A 20,102-nucleotide genomic window follows, 5' to 3' on the forward strand; every position below is an offset into this window, starting at 1 on the left:
TAACATAATACGGCAAAAAAAAAGTGTTTCTGGTCAATGTGCGCATCACTTTAATAATAAATACCCTCACATCGGTCTTTTCAAGTTTTCGTGTTTGTCCAGCCCATGTAGTCTGCAGATCTGGGGGGAAATGACATCTGCCCCCCACATACACACTTGTTCTAAAGTACTAAATTAAAAAAAGACAGTAACTGCCATAAACAATAGATTGAGTGACAGGTTTGTTGAGATTAAAATTTTTTTTAAAAATGCGTCATTGCACTACTTTAGACAATGTCCTGCCCTAATCTAAAGTTTTTAGCATGATTGCAGTGCACTTCTTTTTCTTCAAGAGAATAAATTTGGTAACAAAGCAGGAAATACTGATGTTAAAGTGGCCATATGGATGAGTTGTTTGTAACTCAATAAATTGCAAAACATTAAAAAAAAAACCTGTGTAAAATGTTTGTTACTGTATGTACAATAACAACTTTTTTTTACACTTTTGCATTTTATTGATACAAAAAAAGGGCTTGGTATATGTTATTTCACATTCATTTTTCAAATAGAAAAACATAGTAAAGTTGTTTTATGAATAAAAAATCCAAAATAAATACCCAACTCTAAACCATATGATCACTTTAAATCTTATTTTAGAAGAGAAGCAAACATTCCATAGCTCAAAAAATGTAAATTAAAACATAAAAATTGCACTCTAAAAAAACCAGCAATGGTAATCAAATTTGCCTTTAGCCGAGCTTTATTGTTCTACAAATAAAAATAACGCAAAATTTGAGGCAATGAAAAGCATATTGAGCAAAAAATAAATTACTATCATAACAATTGAAGCTAAATCTTTATCTATATAGAATAGAAATTCTATGTGGACACTTCAAATTTTGGACAACAAACTAAGTCAGTCCAGTCCATTGATTCAAGCATTCCACTCTGATGCATTGATTTGCACTGCTTTTAATGGCACAGCATATTGTGCAAAGTTATATCTATTTTGAATCTTAACATAAAATGCGCTTTGGAAAAAAACTGTTTAAACTTTTGCGTTACTTTGTTCACGAAAACTCGCATCCATTCTAAGTTTAAATCAAATGGTCATCATACAATTTTTTTTTGAAATAGACGACAAAATATTTAATATCAAAATTAATCCGCTTTAGAATCCAATATGGCTGCCGGCTATAGTATAAACTCTATGGGGAAATAAAGAATTGTTAATTGGACCCCAAAATTTCTTTATCATTTCAAAATGACCAGAAGCAAACTCGTATACGGCAAAGTTTGGCGAGATTTTCATTACAATTTGTCTCCGAGGCGCATTCTACCCTAGTCATCTATTGCACATCTTTTTTTCCACTTACTAAAATAAAGTCATCTTGTTGCTAAGACGATATTTTTCGTTTAAGATACCAATTCAAGGTGTCCTGTAATAGCTATGGAGTAAGAGAAATGCACCGAGGTTAAAGCTGCACAAGCTGTAACTTGGGTATTATTTTTTCACTCAGAAAACCAACAATATAGTCACTGTAAATTGCTAAAATACCCATAATTAGACATTGTACTGCTAATTATATGTCTATTTTATCTAAATGTAGTATAGTAATAAGTTGAAATCAGGATTCGTTGAGGGCGCTGTTTTTTGGGCATGGACCTAAAAATCAATTTGATTGGATATATTCTTGCACCATGCTATGTATACTGCTACACAAATATGTTTACCCACAGGTGATTCAATACCGTTCAGGGTGTACAATATTATGATGAAGTCATTATATCTGACAAATCAGTTTCAAAAAATGTTGCGATTGCAGCTAGTGTCGCTTTAAAAAACAAAATGCAAATTTTATACCCTGCTAAGTGTCAAATAACAACTACAACCAGCTACACATATGTTCCCAGTTAATGTATCTGTTATTAGTTTATTCACTGAAAAAAAGTGCTTTGAGGTTTAAAACCAAATTTTAATAAAAATTTAGATACATCCCAAACTTAGCTTCACGATAGTGAAGAAGGAGGGAAGATCACACTTTAGCAGTACCCCTTACTATGTTGACTGTAAAATCAAATGTTGAGACAAAGAATAAAATAACTGCAGAGGCAGTGTAAAAGTCAGCTGAGAGATTATGAAATGAAAGCAAATGAAATGTTGATCAAATTTGATATAGACATGCCATATGAAATCAAACAAATAGTTGCAGTATTTGATTCGTATACTTAGCTTACATCACTTCTACATTACAAACTATCTTATTTTAGTCTTGGTCTTTCATATTTGCATATTCTCCAGCTGGAGTCACACACACATAGCAGAATGTCATTGAAACAGACATATCTTTGACTCTTTGACCCCCCACCCCACCACCACCACCACCCACATGATCATACTTTTTCATATCCTTTAATTACTGAAATGCATTTTTCTGAAGAATGATTCCAAAACTAGAATGAAAAATTTATGAAGCCCTATTTTGTGTAATGTCAAGACGAAGCAACATGATATCTGATACTACAGTGCAGACTACTTGACATTTATATGGTTTTCAATTCTCATTTTGGCTACTGCGTCTGCACTTCCATCAAAACTAGTGGCTATTTCAGTGATGAAAGCCCTGTTTACATAGGCAAACAAAATCTGACAAAGTATTACAAGTATTGAAGTGGCAATATGGATGAAGATTTGGTATTTATTTTGGATTTTTAATTTATAAAACAATTTTATCATGGCTTCCTACTTGAAAAATCAACGTGAAGCAACATAGACCAAGTCTGTGTTTGTAACTCAATATATTGCAAATGCTACAAAATGTGTAAAAAGTTTGTTATTGTACATACAATAACACACATTTTCTTGATTTTCACGTAGGAAGCCATAACATTGTTTTCATAAATTAAAAATCCAAAATAAATACCAAATCTTCACTTATTAAAAATTAGTGAACTTGTTTGGAAACTTGACTCACTATGAAACCAGTCTAACATTGTTCTGTATGTGAAACCAGTCTAACATTGTTCTGTATGTGAAACCAGTCTAACATTGTTCTGTATGTGAAACCAGCGTAACATTGTTCTGTATGTGAGTGAGTGGGTGGCTGTGACCCATCATCATTTACCATCAGCACTTTTTACTATGCTTTGGGAATCTGAAAACAGAGGAGGGATACTGACATCTGCTAAAATTATAATATTGATGGCAAAACCTGTTCAAATATCATACCGGGTAATTTGGGTAAATTTTACTTATTTACCTCCCCTGACTAAAATATTGGTCATCTGTGTTCAAATGCACAAACCCCCACCTTCGTTGAATGCCAGTAATGGCTGAAGCAGAATACCTACATTTAGATAGGGGGTATCCATTTGCACAGTGACTTGAAACAGTGAAAACGAAATGTGACTTGGATTATTCATTTGGTGGAAATTGATTTTCCATGAGGTTTGTATCTAGTTGCATTGTTGCCCACTTTTTTTACTCCACACAAAATTGTTCATGGCTATGTCTGCATAAATTACAGTAGCAAGCATTTGAAATTCTAGACTAGACAACAGCACGTATACTAGGTACATCCTTGTAGATACAAAAAATAAAAGTACTGCAAATACATATGTGTCAATGTGCATTGTCTAATGTAAAATAAAACAAAGAAGTAAATGATATTTGAGTTAAGATCATGAAAATTGACCAAGTTTGAACTTCGCGAGTCAGTCACCGTACAGATGTTTGAAAAATTGATAAACATACCCATGACATCTGTTTTGATTGTACTTTCTATAACTCGATGAAAATAGTGTAACATTTTATCCTAAACCGTCTAGCGTCTCGCGTCTGGTACTTTTCAGACCTTCTCATCAGTGTCTTAGATTCAAATTTCAAGGTACAAGGTTCAAAGGTGACAAAGTTCAAATATTACAATGTTTACAATCCAATACATGCCTACCATACACAGAGAAAACTACCATCTGTGGTAACACTAATGAGACATCTCTGAAAGGTTACTTGAGGTCATTGACCTAGGTCAGTGAGCCGAGTACTTCAGTAACATCCTGGCAAAGTTCACAAGGTTAACAATCCACAACATGGCTACCATACACAGAGAAAACTACCGTCTGTGAAATACAGTAACACTAATGAGACAGATCGGTGAAAGGTCATTTGAGGTCACTGACTGAGGTCAATGAGAGTGTACTTCGGTGTCTTCTTGGTAAAGTCCTTGTTTGACGCCTTCAGAAATGATGTCTGGTAGGCTGTCTTCAGTACTGGTTGTTAGATATGGATCGTCTTCATATGTTAGCATTGGTTGATGAGATGCACTGAAAAAAAACATTACATTTCAAAATTGAGAGATACAAGCTTATATGATAAACTAGCAAACAGTTATTTTTTTTCCCTTTTTGCAAATCTCTTTTATCATTGCTATTGTTAATAAAAATATGATGTAGGTATTGTACGACATAGAAAGAAGTTAATTTGTTTTATGAAATTAAATACATTGTACATCATTTTTTTTTTTTAATGTTACTTTGAAACTGTATATAAGCTTAGTGTAAAATAGGAAAAAGTTAGCTTCTTACACAATGAAAATCACAGATCCTGAAACAAATTATCGTCTGGCTTGACAAAAGTCTGACCAACATTGCTACATTTTATCATATGGCCAGACAAAATATCTCGGAGACGTTGCTAAATCATATTTGTCTGGCTTGACAAAAAATCTAATTAACATTTCTAGTACACATTATCATCTCGCATGATAAGAATTAAAGTAAAATTGTTACATTTTAGTCAATTGACTGTCTCAAAAATATCAGAATGAATGTGCCAACATTAGGTTTACCTTTAACCATGTTGTCCTTGTACATTTAACTGATAATTGTATCTCACCGTCAGTGCAAAGAAAGTGTAGCAATGTTTAAGATTTCTGTCCAGCCAAACAATATGTTGTTTCAGGTTTCATGATCTTTGTTGTACATTCTCCCACCATATGGTACATTTTCATACACTTAATATGTCCCCTATTCTTGAATCAGATTACACTTCTCTCTTTCATGTTCAAATACACATGCAATCTTGTCGCCATAATGTAATGTCTGTATGGCAATAGCAGGCTTTATTTATATATATGCACTCCTGGCAAGTATTTTAATCAGTAAATCTGACTTACCCTGTTTCTCCATCTAAATCATTCAAAGAACTGTGAACAAAAAATGAAAAGAAAAATGCAGACATAAATTAAGTAAGTAACAGAAGTTGGAAATGTCAAATATACAGCAACTATGACTTCTAGAGATGTCTTCAAAAGTATGGAAATGGTAGATTTCTATGTTGTATTTCAGTTCTTAGACTAGTTTTCAAGATAGTTCTACACAGGATAGTTCGAGATACTATTCATAATGGTAACCAGTATTTTTGCTAAGGGCAGTGAGTAGGTAAAATCTACCAGGGTTCCCATGTCATTTTACCGGGTCCCCAAACAAAATTACCACAGACTCTGGGGAAAGGGTTCCATTTTTACCCCTTTCTGTTACCGGAGATCCACAACCTTAGCAAAAAACACTGGTAAAACAGAAGGAGGGGGGGGGGGGGGGGTCCTGAAATCACTTCAAATCCGCACAATTATAACCAAACAGTAACCTCTGATCTAAACTCTGAAATATTTACAATTCTTTCATTCTTTTTTATACTTGTAAAACATCTGTGAGTTGAAATTTTCATTTGTAACTTTAAACCCAGAGACCATGCATGAAAATATTACCAAAAGAAGTCTCCTTGTTTTCAATTACTGCATTCTACACTTTAATGACTTGCTGAATTCGAAGTATTTAGAGAAATTCAATACAGTCTGTGGATAATGAGTATTGGACTAAAAACAGGAAATGCTCCTGGTTCTAGCTGATATTGATATGACTTGCCTACAGCACTCACTGGTTGAAATACAGATTTAATAATCTCAAAGTCTTGATTTCTTTCAATACAAAGAATTTGTTAACCAGAAATTGCAGAGTTTCCCTAGCAACAACTATGTACATACATTATTTCCCAAGCAACACCTACATACATACATTATAGCGACAAAACGTTACTACAGATCCCTGGAAAACTTGCACGTTTTGATGTAAACTATTATAGAACCGGAAATTGACAGTATTATTTAATAAATAATTTATCACATATTGCCTGAGTCTGACTCCCTTGTCCCGCAGTGTTATATTTATAATATTGTGTGGAGTTGTGATGCTAGAATGGCGAAGGTGGCTGCCTCTCAATCTGCAAGTTGTCAGTTGTAGCCTTCCTGCTCCTATTCGTTTCTCAATGGCTGAAAATCCGTGCACAAAATTTGAATTGTGCCCCCATCAACCAAGCTGTACAAATGGGGACCTAGCAGGACATAGGTTGATATGTGAAGGAGACAATGCTATCACAAACAAGGAAAAAAACAACAGAGGTTGCAATGGATTGTATAACTTCCTAGGAAATTGGTGAAATATACAACAGGAATGTTTTGGTATTATAGATCCATTCCACAGTCATAATTGTAAAAGCATTTTGAGGACAGAGTGAGAAAGCATTATTGCATTTTTTTTCCCTGGCTTCAATATGTCAGTTACAGTATCTTTTGAGTTTAGACATTCCCATATAATGTAGTTGGGCATATGGAATTTCTAGTGTGTATACACTGAAAGATTTATACAAAAATGGCAATTTTGTTAGCATAATTTCAACAGAAGCCAGCCAAACAGCCATTTTATTACAACCACCTAAATATGATAAAATCAAAAAAATGAAATATAACTATGTACTTACTCATAACTCAAAGATCGTGATGGTAAGTTGCTTATTTGTAGAAATGTAAGTAATGACTTGGGTAAGATATCTTGTTCCATAAGACCCTGCAGTCAGGAGAAGAAATGAACTTTATTATTATCTGGCAATGGGCGTACAGTTGTCATGGCAACTGGTATATAATGAAAACTGAAACTGAAATCGATGCAAAATAATCAAATGATGTTGTGAAATTAATTTTCAATCAGAAAATACTTTCTCTTCTCTTTTTTCAATAATTAACTATTTCACTCCAAGCTATTGTTAGACTTCCTACATAGATGAAGTAATCACCTGGTACACAACCTTGAGCTATTTAGTATTCATTTGAATTCCATTATTAAAAGTGACACAAACTGTAAGTGAATCCCCAATTTTGGCTGCTGTCAGTGCACAACATGTACATACACAAAACACACTTGATTTTGATATTTGACCCTGAAGGTCAAAGGGTCACGGTCTTAAAAGAAAGCTTGCCCCTGATAATATGGGGGTAGACACTTGAATGGAGTCTCTGTGTATTATAGTTTTAGAGTTATGCTGTAAATATTGATTTTTAGCGATAAGTATGACTGCCATCTGGTCAAATTTGCCTATGTTGTGAAAGAAAGTGATGTGCATATGTCCCATATGACATGTCACCTTTGTGCCAGGTTTGAAAGAAATCGGATAGTGCATGTCTGAGAAATGTTGTATTACACATGCACGGCCAGATGGATGGAGCCCATTGTAATAGTCCTCCCTTCGAGGGACTAAAAACACATGTACATAAAACACACTAAAGCTTATTAACCTGATAATTTGAGTCAAGAAAGCATGATAGGGGTTGGTTGAGTATCATTTACCATGGTACATAGTAATGCGGTAAATTACTGTACCAATATTTTGTCCTGATATAGCAATATTTGGACCAATCGAGATGAGTCTATGTATTACAGGTAGGGCTTGTAATGTGTTATTGTAACCTGGATGGTGGTATAAGTTAGTGTTTATTGGGGCAGATCTTTACATAATGTCCAAATATGGTACATTTGTCAGATCAGGATACTAGTTACACATTGTTTATATCTTTCTAACAGTTGGGGGTTTGCTCATTTGCATGAACAACTTTTGGCTCGTGATTTCTCATTGAGCTCTACAGGATGAAGAGATGGTTCGATACCACTAGTTTAGTGCGATCCGTGCATTGAATCTCAAGATCTCTAGTTGGTTCATGATTTCTCATTGAGCTAGACGGTGGTAAAGACATGATTCGATAGCATAGGTAGATCTAGACTATATTACCAACACTTTATGAAAAGACAACAGTTGACTGGATTGTGGACATTGTGGCTTTGGGATCAGTGTGACAACAGACGGATGATTCTAGTGTATGGTGAGTAACCTGCTGTAGGACATTGGGTCTGAACAGGCTTGTAAATCTATAACCACGTGACTCTCTAGATATCAGGCGTTGCAGAGAACATTAGGCATTCTAAGGCTACAACAATTACAGATGACGTAAAGTAAATCTAGTACTAGTAGTACTTGCAGAATATGAAATATGACTTTATGCCTGTAGTGGAATGACTGACCTGTATATAGACTTCTAAGCCTTGTCTTCTATGTTCCAACACCTTTGAACCCCAATTCTTGACTCTTTTTGGAGGGAATTCTGGTGTGTGAATTGTCTTCTTCAGCTGGTGACAAAAAGAATAAAAGCAACAACCACAATTAATTGAACAGACCGAAATTATGAAAAACAGCACCAGTGGTTTGAGAACATCAGAACAAAGAAAGTTCAGCAATTTACAAAAAATATAAGAAGTCTGGACACTCAATCAACCTTGAAAGCGCCAAGGTTATCGTATGTGAGGATCACTACATCAAATGTCAGGTGAAAGACGCTATCAAGATCAAGCAGCAACACCCGTCACTTAACAGGGACAAGGTGATGGAAATATCGATAGTATACTGTGTCCCATGACAAGTCTACATCATTGAATTGTATGCTATAACAACTGAAGAAGGCTGAATGAGTTAGCCAAAATATACTAGGTAAATTATTTATGCTCTGAATTCAGAACTACTACAAAATATGATTCCAGAGCAAAGAAACAATGTTTTAAGTTGTAGAAAGACGACAAGTCTCATGAACATGCAAATGTATATACATGATTTAGTATGTCTGGTCTGCATCATAAAAACAGAAAGACTACAGTGTGTGATAATGAACAATGTATTGTATATCGGTATGTAGTGTTCTAGGTCATCACACAGAAAGACCAATCTCATAAATATGTATATGTATTGTATATACAAAGTATATCTGGTCTATGTCTATCAATGTTCTCAATGTTATATCTGGTCAATTTTATGGTCTCCATCAAACCTTCAGACATGGTCTCTCCTTTTTATAAATATTATCTGTCTTTCAATCACGAAGACTGGCATTGTGCAATATGATACAAAGAAAGTGAAAATGGTAAACTGTACAATTACTTTTTCAATAGGGAATATATATTGCTCATGTTTCCAAGAATCAAATACGATAGAACAATTTAGTTACATTGTGAGATAAAGGTCTGTAGTAGACAGATCGAAACATCGCATTAATTTCCAATTTATCATTCCAAAGTAACTATAGTACTGTCCTAATTTTTCAATGTTTTATTTACAAATAATTCTAAGTTGTTAAAGTCTAATTTTGTCCATTAATTTTTTAGATTCAATGCATCATTTACGGGTATCATTACCAGAAATTATCAATTTTCAAAATGTTCTTTTACTAGGGTTCCATTCCAAAAATTATGGTATGAAAGACATTTGGTAATAACTGAGATTTTACCAGATTTTCTCAATTTATTCTAAATGCATACATGGATTCTAGAAGCAATAACACTTACTATGGTTGTCACGAACTGTCAACAAATGGTCATTCACTATTATAGAAAACACTTCATGGCAACTAAGAGATCGACTTGTTGGTATGGCCTTGGTTTTGGCAGACATGTTAATATTAGTGTTTTGTCAAGGACAGTAAATAGTATACCTGAGTAGGTAGGTGTTTCCAACCAAATTATGACAGGTAAAGCAGATTTAAAAATCTACCTATAACCAGAGTATGTAGGTGTTTTACCAAGGTTCTCTCCAATGGTACAAACTGCAGAAATCTCTACATAAGTTTTACCAAATTTCCCCTCTCTCTTGTCGTGGTTCTTAAAACATTATACAACTATCTATGGGGTTACCAAGGTAACGATAATGGAAGCGTGGATGTTGGAATATTAGCCAGAACATAAATCCTTGGAGATCATCAAAGTCATCCAGTAGGTGATGGACTATTACCTACAACTTAAACCTTTCGGAATTTACCATATTAGTAAAGGGTCCAATAAATGACCCAAAGGTCAAGGTACGTGATACTTGGACTGGGCGTTAATAATAACATCCTGGCATCTTACCTGTTTGTGTAGTGAGTGAAATTCACTGTATCTCTTCTCTACTGAGTGTGTTCTTCCTGATATTGTCACAGTTGTGCGATAAACCTGAACATAAAATCACAATATAACAAATAAATATGTTTGTCCTTCTTTGGAAAGTGAATGAAAAACAGAAAAAAAAAGTGTAATTACAAGTTTAAACCAACTACTTTGATCTATGTCAATTGACATTGGTGTGATTTGCAGAAATACTGACACATGGTAATTTACAAATTACAGTGAGTTTAAAAAGTACACTTTTGGTGGATATAAGCCATGGAAACTAAAACATCTATATCAACAAGAATAAAATACAAAGTCAGATATTTCATGGGAATAAAATGAACTTTCTGGATCCACGAATGAACTTTCTGGATCCACGTATTGACATTGTCGTCAGGCATGTGTAAACGCACTTCAACTATTGGATTTTCTAGGAACGAATATCAATTCAAATTTCTGTGTTTCATTGACAAATATTAATATTAGACACTTCACGTGTGGCCTTGATGTTTGTAGTAGAGCAAACACATCACTCCCAAAATATTCACAAATTAAAAAAAAATACAAAAGACTGCCAAGGTTTTTAGCTGGGTACATGAGTAATTTTTATGTTTTCTGTGAGTGTTATGTTTACTTTTGTAAAACATTATGGTTTGGGATGAGACTGCCTATAAAAGTATAATGTTATCCCTTCGATCAGTCCTGCTTGCATACACGAGTAATCCGGACTCGATTATGACAATTGTCCCTCCTATTGCTCCAGTAATATAGACTCATGCACCGTCTGTAAGCAGAACTACCCATCGATATGAACGGATTATTTTTTCGCAAAATAAACTGTAATGGTGTTTTAAGAGTCTCAGAGGGTTCCAATACATGCATGTTTGGTATTAGTTCTGGATGTATACGTTATGGGGTTTCGACACGGGTAGACATGTCGAACCTCGATAACGTGTACATGAGATCTAGCTAAATATGGTATTTGATGCATGTGTTTAATATTATGTGACTGTACATGGAATTGTAACATTAGGTGTTGATCGTTTTCATAAGAAAAAGTAACATTCCCTTGGACACTTTCGTGGTCGTCGTGGTCACAAAGTGTGCATAAGCTGTAGCCTTTCTTAATATTTCCTCGTCTTTAACCGCGTACCCAGGTCAACGACACCGTCGCGACTGTATCACATAATAGGGTGACTTGACAATGCGTTACAATGCGTATAATCACTCACCGTGTACGGTCGCTCGTCTTCTGCCTCCACCTGGCGAAAACTCGGAACTGATACTTTTATCATAACTGCCAGGTACCTCCTCTCCTCGAGGAACACGTTGAAATAATATAAGCCAAATTTATGATTTTATATAAAAAGAAGAATACAATTTTAGTGAATTAATGAACAGCACAGCAGCACAACACATCGCGAAGCAAAGAAGCCATGTTCGTGTGAAATATAGCGCCCTCACTGACAAAACCATAACGCCCTCACATTTTCCCAGTTTCCACCCACTTTTTCGGAAATCACCCACATGACATACATCAAAAAGAATGTGCAAACTCACATATGTGACAACTCCTACAAAAGGTTTACTTTTATTGTCTTGGCATCCGGTGACGCAATCTAAATTGTCCGTACAACTTTACATGTACAATGATTTTAGAAGTAAATGAACAGGCCATCACATTAGTCATTATATCATGTCAAGAATATCGCTCAGATAATTATCGTAATCGGGATAAAAGGTTATAAAAAGTGTAGTCGTTTTTGTACTGAGTATTAAAGATTGGGGTATTATTGAAGACAATATTCAAGTACTCTATGACTTTCTCTATTGCTTTCTCTATGACTTTCAATAATGTGCACGTGTATGGCCTCTAGATCTAATATTCCTCCTATATTCCTTATTTTCAAAAAGTGCCCCTCCCACACCCTCTCCACTAGCGATCATGGGAATGTTGTTTCTACCCCAAATCGAGATTGAAGGGGAAACCCTGCTGGCTAATAAGTATCCGAGTATAAGTTACAACTAAATGTGAGCCTGAGCTAATACACGTGTGCAACTATTGTTAATGTTAGTATCCAGTCATGCGCGCGTAGATATATAGACGGTCTCCCCCCTTTATGAAACGAGTAGACTTTACGGCAGATGGGCTTGAGGAGAAAATATTTTGTTTAAAAAATTATCACCCCCCCCCCCTTGCGCTCTCAAAGTATTTCATGTGTTTCATGTCCCGAAATCTCGAAACCTCAACAATTTTCGTAGAGCTAATATTCTCTTCAAGGTGTTTACATCGAAACACTATAACACGGTGACGGTATCTTTTTAATATTCGTAAAAAATACCTAAACGAGAATACTGCGAGTGTCTGTTTACAGCTGTTTACAAGCCCGAGGCTTCGCGATAACACGAAGCGTCGCATGTCAACGAAAGGTTAGCTCTACGTGATCGATGAGGGCGCACAGTACAAGGATCATGTTCGAGGACAATCATGGCTATACATACGCTGCGGGGTTGTTCCGACTCGTCGATATATCCAGAGCTAAATCATGGCGTACAATTATGCAGTAGATGTTATCGGTACATACAAAAAAAATTAATTTTAGCGATGTGAAGCTCTGAGGACTGTAAGAAAGTCTTGGAACAGCTAGACGTGTTCATTTCCTAGTATTAAAGGAGAACTGATAGAAAATGATTCTATCATGAATATAAAAAGTACACTGTTATCAATATATCAAAGAAATACATAACTAGATTTTTCATCTAAATGTAATCTCATATCTTTTTATTACTAATTCTGTAAAGCCCGGTGTCACAAAGTGGTGACGTGTTTATTGAAAGTATGTTAACCTGGAAATTGACTTAGGATTGCCCCAAAGACAAAACATTTGTAAGTTGTATGTAAATCAGCAAGTGTTTACTTTGTAATATTATGTAAATTAGTTGGTAGTGAATTACCATGTTATGCTGTCAGGTGGCTGAGTTGTTTCTGTTAAATGCAAATTAGGCAAACAGAGAAGTAACATGTTCGATTGACCATTCCTACCGCCATGGATTGACATATGGCTAGATTCTGAGGTTTATCATCCACCCAAGTTGATTGACACTCTCACTGACCTATCAGTAACCAGAAACAAAATGAGTCAACACAGGAAAACTTGTGGGTATGATAAAATAGAACGTTGAGATTTAGATCTTCTGGCAGTGACGTTTGAGGTGTGAGAGATTTAGCAGCACGTCTGGAGTGAATACCCACAAATTTGAACCACCATGGATGTATTAGGGGAGCATCAATGGACCCACCAACTTGGAATATATTGCAGTTGGTTTCAGTCGTCTTGAAACAGGGACAATTGTCACTGCATACAGTGCATATACATGTAATAGACTCAGGAGAGAACTTTAGAGGTGTGAAACAGTGAGTATTAATGGTGATTTCTGCAAATTCAACACGTGAATAAAAACTAAAATTCATGAACTTGAGCTTAGTAAACAAACAGTCTAGGTCAAGTCTCTTTTTAGTGGTCTGAGGTCAAGTAGATATAGTAGGTCAAGGTAGTATCTATCAGTGAATGTTATCATGGGGCAATATTGGAGAGTGAATGCCAACTATCAAACCGTCCAGATTAAAATTTAACTCGACTCACGACTCGTTCAATTTTAATATCCCTGAACCGTTTCATATACAAACACGACCAGTATGCAGTTTCGGAGTAGAAAAGACCTAGCAGAATTACAAAGCAGCGATGTGGACATTCTAGTTAATGGATCGCAAAATATTTTTATCCTGAACTCGCCCTATATACTTGTCTGTGATATGTGTAATCTTACCTCAGTCTGAAGTTTGGAAGCTGACCAGTTGCCCCGGCCTTTTGCCCCCCCCCCCCCACCTGAATCGAAAGTACTTTTAGAAACTTTTAATTCTAGTTTTACTCGACATGACAACAGTATATGACAAAAGTTATCGCCTAATTCAAATGTTAGAAATTATTACGAAATGAGAAATGACTTATTGTTCTGTTTGTTCCAAGGAAATTTTGTGTTTGCATGTTCAATGCCTTAGATACTTACGTTTACCGCAAATCGTGTAAAAGGCTATATTACTAATTTGGGATGCCATTATATGAAGGAAGTGGTGTGTTCACATATTAATATTAATAGCATATGCCGAGCAGAGAAGAGAGGGACTTGTCTCTTCTCGCGGCTAAGCCGCTCGGCATACGTACAAAGATTAGGGACGATAGTCACGAGTCTGGCAGCGAGACTAATAAATTAAAATAAGAGCATAACAAAAATCAGTCTGCGCCTTGTCCCGTAATTGGCGGTGGTAAGTTCGTTTAAAACAAAGAAGTAATCTATCTAATCGGTTTTGTTTGATAGAATAGAACATTTTATCACTATGAAAAGAGACATGCCGGCAATACAACGAGCTATCGTAGCAATATGAACAACCATGGCATCGGTGTTAACTCGGGGCACAGACAAGGAACTTGCCTGAGCTTGGGGTAAAAATGACGACACCATTTTGCCGACAATTTACACATAATTTGTTCTAATATTCACCACCTCACGGACAATCTTTGAAGTTCGACAGTATTACAGTACTAGATTCAATAACCTCAAAGAATCATAAAAGATTCCTTTGAATGAACCGATGTGACAGTTAGTATGCATGCGAGACCAATCCATGGACTATAAGTCACTCTTAAGTACATTCATGATCAATCCAACATATTGAAGATGTGGAATATGTTGATAGATTATTGGGGCAAAAGGCGGGGGGGGGGGGGCAAAATGACCAGGGGGCAAAGGGCTAGGAGGCAACGGGCCAGGGGCAAAAGGCTGGGGGACGAAAGGTCAGGGGGCAATGGGCTGAGGGGGGGGGGCAACGGGCCTAAAACCCTGAAGTTTCTTTCTTTTCATTAATTTTTTCCAATCACATTCACTCTGAGGTTCTGCCAGTCAGATTCATATTAATTTTCATTGTTATTGCGCGTAGTAATTATCTGAAGCCAAACCAATAACATGTGTTTGAACCCCCAGTCTGCACACTGTGTCCTGATAAATGAAGTAATACTAATAGGCAGGATTTGGGTGTTTCCTCGGGGTAATATTTACAGCAAGGGTGTACTGTAACAGGTGGTTTTGTGGAGTGACCCAAGTCTGGGTACCGGTACTCTAAGAATGGGCATTTTATCCGGACTGGAATTGAAGTGAAAAGTAACATGTTTTCAATGTGTTCCTATCCTTGTATTAAAGGAATCTCTGCATTGAGTGGTATATGGTAAACTGACATCAGCATGGTTTGGTGTCTATAGTACGTTCATCACTATCATCTTCAAAAGTACTTGTTGTACACTTGTTAATGGTTTTGAACTAGTAGAGTGAACTGTGTGCACTCGTGGACAAATGATCAACTTTGAACTTTGACTGAAAATACTCGCTATATTGGCAAATGAACATTTTTGTTGCAATATCTGGTTGATCACCATCAGTGAATAGGTCAGCAACCGTAAGTCAAACAAGTTTATATGCATCAAAGTATATTGTGTACTACTTGTAATTTGCATTGTCTATGTGTGAAGTCGATACTTTGAGTTGAATAGTCCAAGTTAGATTGCATTATGTCGATGTTATAGATTGTCAATACATTTGTGTGTGTGTGTGTGTGTGTGTGTGTGTGTGTGTGTGTGTGTGTGTGGATGGGTGAAATTGTCAAATGGTTTCATCTGACATTTATTCCTTCTAATATTATTTGGTGTACAGCGTTATTCCTATAAAAATAATACACAGCTTTGAGATCTTCAGAGTGGTTGCTGAAGTTCAAAACAGAGTTATTGAATATTGTTTTCAGAAGTATATTATGTATTCAACAATATGTTCGATATTTGTACTTTGTACAACTCCATGAGTTTGAACTAAATTGAGGGTCGGCAAGGGTGTCCCCAATACGATTTACAGAAAAAAATGTGTCGAATTACAAATTACAAAGAAAAAATTTCAATTTTTACATTTACGATGAAAAAAATACAATTTACGGATTACGAAGAAAATAAACTGGAGTTTACGCTTTACTATATAATTATAACTGGAAAAGCTGCTGGAAGGGCATTCTAATGCATCTACAACTTGTAAAACTCATGACAACATATTGATGATGAGACGAGCTGTCAGTGTCTCCTTACCTTTTTGACAAACTGTTTTGGATGATTGTGGATTGGTTTTAGAGATATAGGCAATTCTAAAAGCAGGAGGTAAAACAATACAATATTACGCGGGAACTACAACAATGAGGAAGTAGAGTGACTGACTAGTCGACTTGGGGTGTCTAGATCTCCTCTCGCCGTTGAAACTTTTTTGAAATTTTGGGGACCAAAAGTATGCGCTCTGGTGTATATTGACGTATTTATGCTGGTTAAAAATACGCACGTCTGATCAAAATAGAAATATTGCTTTATCAATGAACAGAGAGAAAAATAAAGAATGTATGACATAGTACATGTATACCATGCTATTAAGTATCGAAACAGTGAACAGAACACGCATCTATTCGGAACAGGGAACCAGTGGAGTCAATTTTGATACAGTGATGCACATGCACAACTCAGTGTTAAACAAAACAATATCAAGCTGTATACAACGTAAAGACACGTGCAATTACAGAAATATAATATATTGTAGTCTAAGACCTTTGAAGGAACTAGTGAATGAACTACCGCATTGTTTATCATCCATCCATCCTCCGAGCTCCGTTGTGGTATTAAACTTGGCGAATCACACAATACTGCATGTTTGCGTTAAGCTGACGAATATCCCATGACATTGACCAATGATCTTTCATGTACTTTTAATATTCACATCTCTAAATTCTTCAGTTCAGGAGGAGGAACATTCATTTTTTCCTTTTCATCGACAAATGGCCTTCGTGAGCTTGGAACCCCCCCCCCCCCCATGACAAAAAGACTGCTATTTCTGCAAAGTGGGTATACGAACATGTGATAAAATAAACTGTTGATTACGTAGTACGCAGACCACCGAATTACGATACTACGGACTTTTGCACGTTTTACAAAAACTTGAATATGGCCCTATTACAAAGTACGAAAATACCCCTTGCCCACCCTCTAAATTGTTAGGTCAGGCCAGGTCAGGTCAGGAGTCAAGTCGACAATCAATTGCAAGTCAAAGAGTCAAGCAAAGTCAAGTAATGTCAAGTAAAGGTAGGTCAATCTCAAGCAAGGACAAGTAAAGGTAGGTCAAGGTCAAGTCAGGTAAAGGTAAGTTAGTTAGGTCAAGTAAAGGTAAGTTAAGCATAGTCAAGAGTCAAGTTGAGTCGAGTCGAATAAAGAGTTATGAGTCAATTGAGTTAATTCACCATATATTGATTATTACTAATAAATTATTGTGTACTTCCAACTACATGAGTTTGAACTACTGTATTCTAATTGTTATATCAAGTCAAGTCAAGTCAAGTGACTGGAAAGTCGAGTGTAAAAATCCAACCCGTATGGATTTCAGGCTTGAGCGATCGCGTTCTCTGAATTGTTGTTTCTCCAAAAACATTATGAGGTTGAGAGTTTAATCTCCATGTGGAACAGTAGTTGCATATAATATTAAGCATTTTATGACACGTAGAACGAGTTGGTGCTTATGTTGAAATATCATCTGCTGAAGCAGGCGAATCAAGAAATAGTGAACTCATGTAACATCCGACACCACTGTCGCATGTGACTGTTTTCATCCAAGTTAAGTAAGTCGTTTGTGTAAATTAGGAAAAGAGTTGTTGAAAGAATGCTTCCCTGCTGTACACCCTGGAATATAGGATATTCATACGTTTCTGTGGCAATTTGACATTTTTGTCCATAGAACATGTTTTGGTACTTTATTCAGTACATTAGGCTACCGGCCCCTTCGTACAAAATGAAAATAACTTATACAGAAAACAACTGGAATACTTAGAGGATATAAGCGAAAATGAACATCACATAAGCTGAACTAAATGTTTCAGACGATACTAAACATAACATAAACATCACAGAAGTTGAATGACATGTTTTTGATGATCTTGATAGAACATATTTTGGTCCTCCAAAGTTTTGAATTTACGCCCACGGTGTACAATTTGTGAAATAGACCATTGTCACCATAAACAATGAAATGCTTTGTGAATGTCTTGGCTACATATAAGTATTTTGCTACGCCTTTCAACATGCATATGATGAAGTATCGTCTCTAGAATACAGAATGATGTAGTAATATTAATCTAACCAGGTTGATACCCAGCTTTTGTGTGTGTGGGGGTGGGGGTGATTTCTTCTTTTCGAGGAGCCATGGTTGTAGGCGATGAGAAATACACAGTTCAAATAGTTTTTTCAAAGTCGGTAGCAATGCAATTCCTCTGTAGTTTGCAGGATCAAAACGATTCGATCCTAGGTATTTCGTGCAACCATATAATGTGAGAAAATGTACATGTAATAAATGTATTAAATACAAGCTCCCCGGACCATCGCTCGATCCTAGAATGTATTTCGTTGATGAGACAGTGGTTTATTGTAGGAGATAGGTATTTTAGGAATTTGTCAACATGTTTTATTGAAAGACGAAATAAAAGTTAAAAAAAAAGTAACCTCCAAATTCAATCAATCAATCAATTCATCACTCACTCACTCACTCACTCACTCACTCACTCACTCACTCACTCACTCACTCACTCACTCAGTCAATCAATCAATCAATCAATCAATCAATCAATCAATCAATCAATCAATCAATCAATCAATCAATCAAATTTCTATAACATCGATTTCCAGAGCAATGTTCTGTTCAGTAGCGCTGAATGGCTAAAGCACGTCGTATGCTTTGGTGAACAAATAAGTCTTCAGTTTGTTTTGAAACAATCCAGGCTGGAGGCTTGGTGAATGTCAAGTGGCAAAGAATTCCATAGTTTGGGGAGCGACATATGAGAATAAACTACCTCCATGGGTGACCTGTCTGTACTTTGTTGTTGCAAGCAGATTCTTGTTTGTAGAACGTAGAGTGTGACTCGGTGTGTATGGATGGAGAAGATCACAAATGTACACTGGAGTTAAGCCATGAAGGGCTTTATATGTCGACAGTAAAATTTTGTAATCAATCCTGAAACGTCTAAGGGTTAAGAATTTAGTTTTTTCCCTACTTTGAATTATTGATCTCGTCCCTAATGCTAGCTAAGCAATTTTAATTTGCTATTTTGGATTTCGATATATAAATGGATAATGATTCAGTTACAGTTTCATAGTAACTTCCAATAATATGATAATAAATAATTTTCAAAAATAAATAAAATAAAATTCTTATAGGCCTAAATCAACAATAATCTAAAAAAGAAAGAAAGAAAGAAATGAAAACCCAGCTTGTCATCATGAAATATAAGTCTGGATTCCTTCGAAAAACTATAACGTAAGAATACAAAAACTACTGCGAGAAAAGAGAAACACCTTTGGCCTGTACGGCTTGTCACAGTAGAGTAGTTTCGAATTCTAACTTGTCGAAAAAAACAACATAACCGTCCATTTATAATTATTGTCCATCGGTACAGGACTGAGGTAAAATAAATATAGATAAACAAATAAATAACAAAACAACCAATAAACTACTAACGCAACGCAACACAACACAACTCGACATGACACGACGCGACGCGACACGACACAACACAACACAACACAACACAACACAACACAACACAACACAACATTAACACAACACACCGGAAAGAAACAAAATGTCAGAGAATAAAGAATAAACAAAACTAAACCCCTTGAAACACGCAATCGTTATGGAACAAGCTC

General features: G+C 35.9%; 1 protein-coding gene across 1 annotated transcript; it reads right to left on the reverse strand.

Moving 5' to 3' along the window:
• Positions 1-518: 518 nt before the first annotated feature.
• On the reverse strand, positions 519-11,706 carry LOC144443418 (sorting nexin-24-like). Its single transcript, XM_078132888.1, has 6 exons — positions 11,508-11,706; positions 10,255-10,338; positions 8,386-8,490; positions 6,794-6,879; positions 5,154-5,183; positions 519-4,302 (listed from the first exon to the last, which is right to left on the reverse strand). The coding sequence occupies exons 1-6, from the start codon at positions 11,568-11,570 to the stop codon at positions 4,164-4,166; spliced, it is 507 nt and encodes a 168-aa protein (XP_077989014.1). The 5' UTR covers positions 11,571-11,706; the 3' UTR covers positions 519-4,163.
• Positions 11,707-20,102: the final 8,396 nt, after the last annotated feature.

The sequence above is a fragment of the Glandiceps talaboti genome, chromosome 12, assembly GCF_964340395.1.
Source record: "Glandiceps talaboti chromosome 12, keGlaTala1.1, whole genome shotgun sequence".
NCBI classification, from domain to species: domain Eukaryota; kingdom Metazoa; phylum Hemichordata; class Enteropneusta; family Spengelidae; genus Glandiceps; species Glandiceps talaboti.

Coding starts and splice junctions, on each gene's coding strand:
- LOC144443418 (XM_078132888.1), bottom strand. CDS start 11,570: ATGATAAAAGTATCAGTTCCGAGTTTTCGCCAGGTGGAGGCAGAAGAC. Junction 6,880..8,385: donor GCTTAGAAGTCTATATACAG/GTCAGTCATTCC, acceptor TCCTGACTGCAG/GGTCTTATGGAACAAGATAT. Junction 4,303..5,153: donor GATTTAGATGGAGAAACAGG/GTAAGTCAGATT, acceptor GTTTTTTTTCAG/TGCATCTCATCAACCAATGC.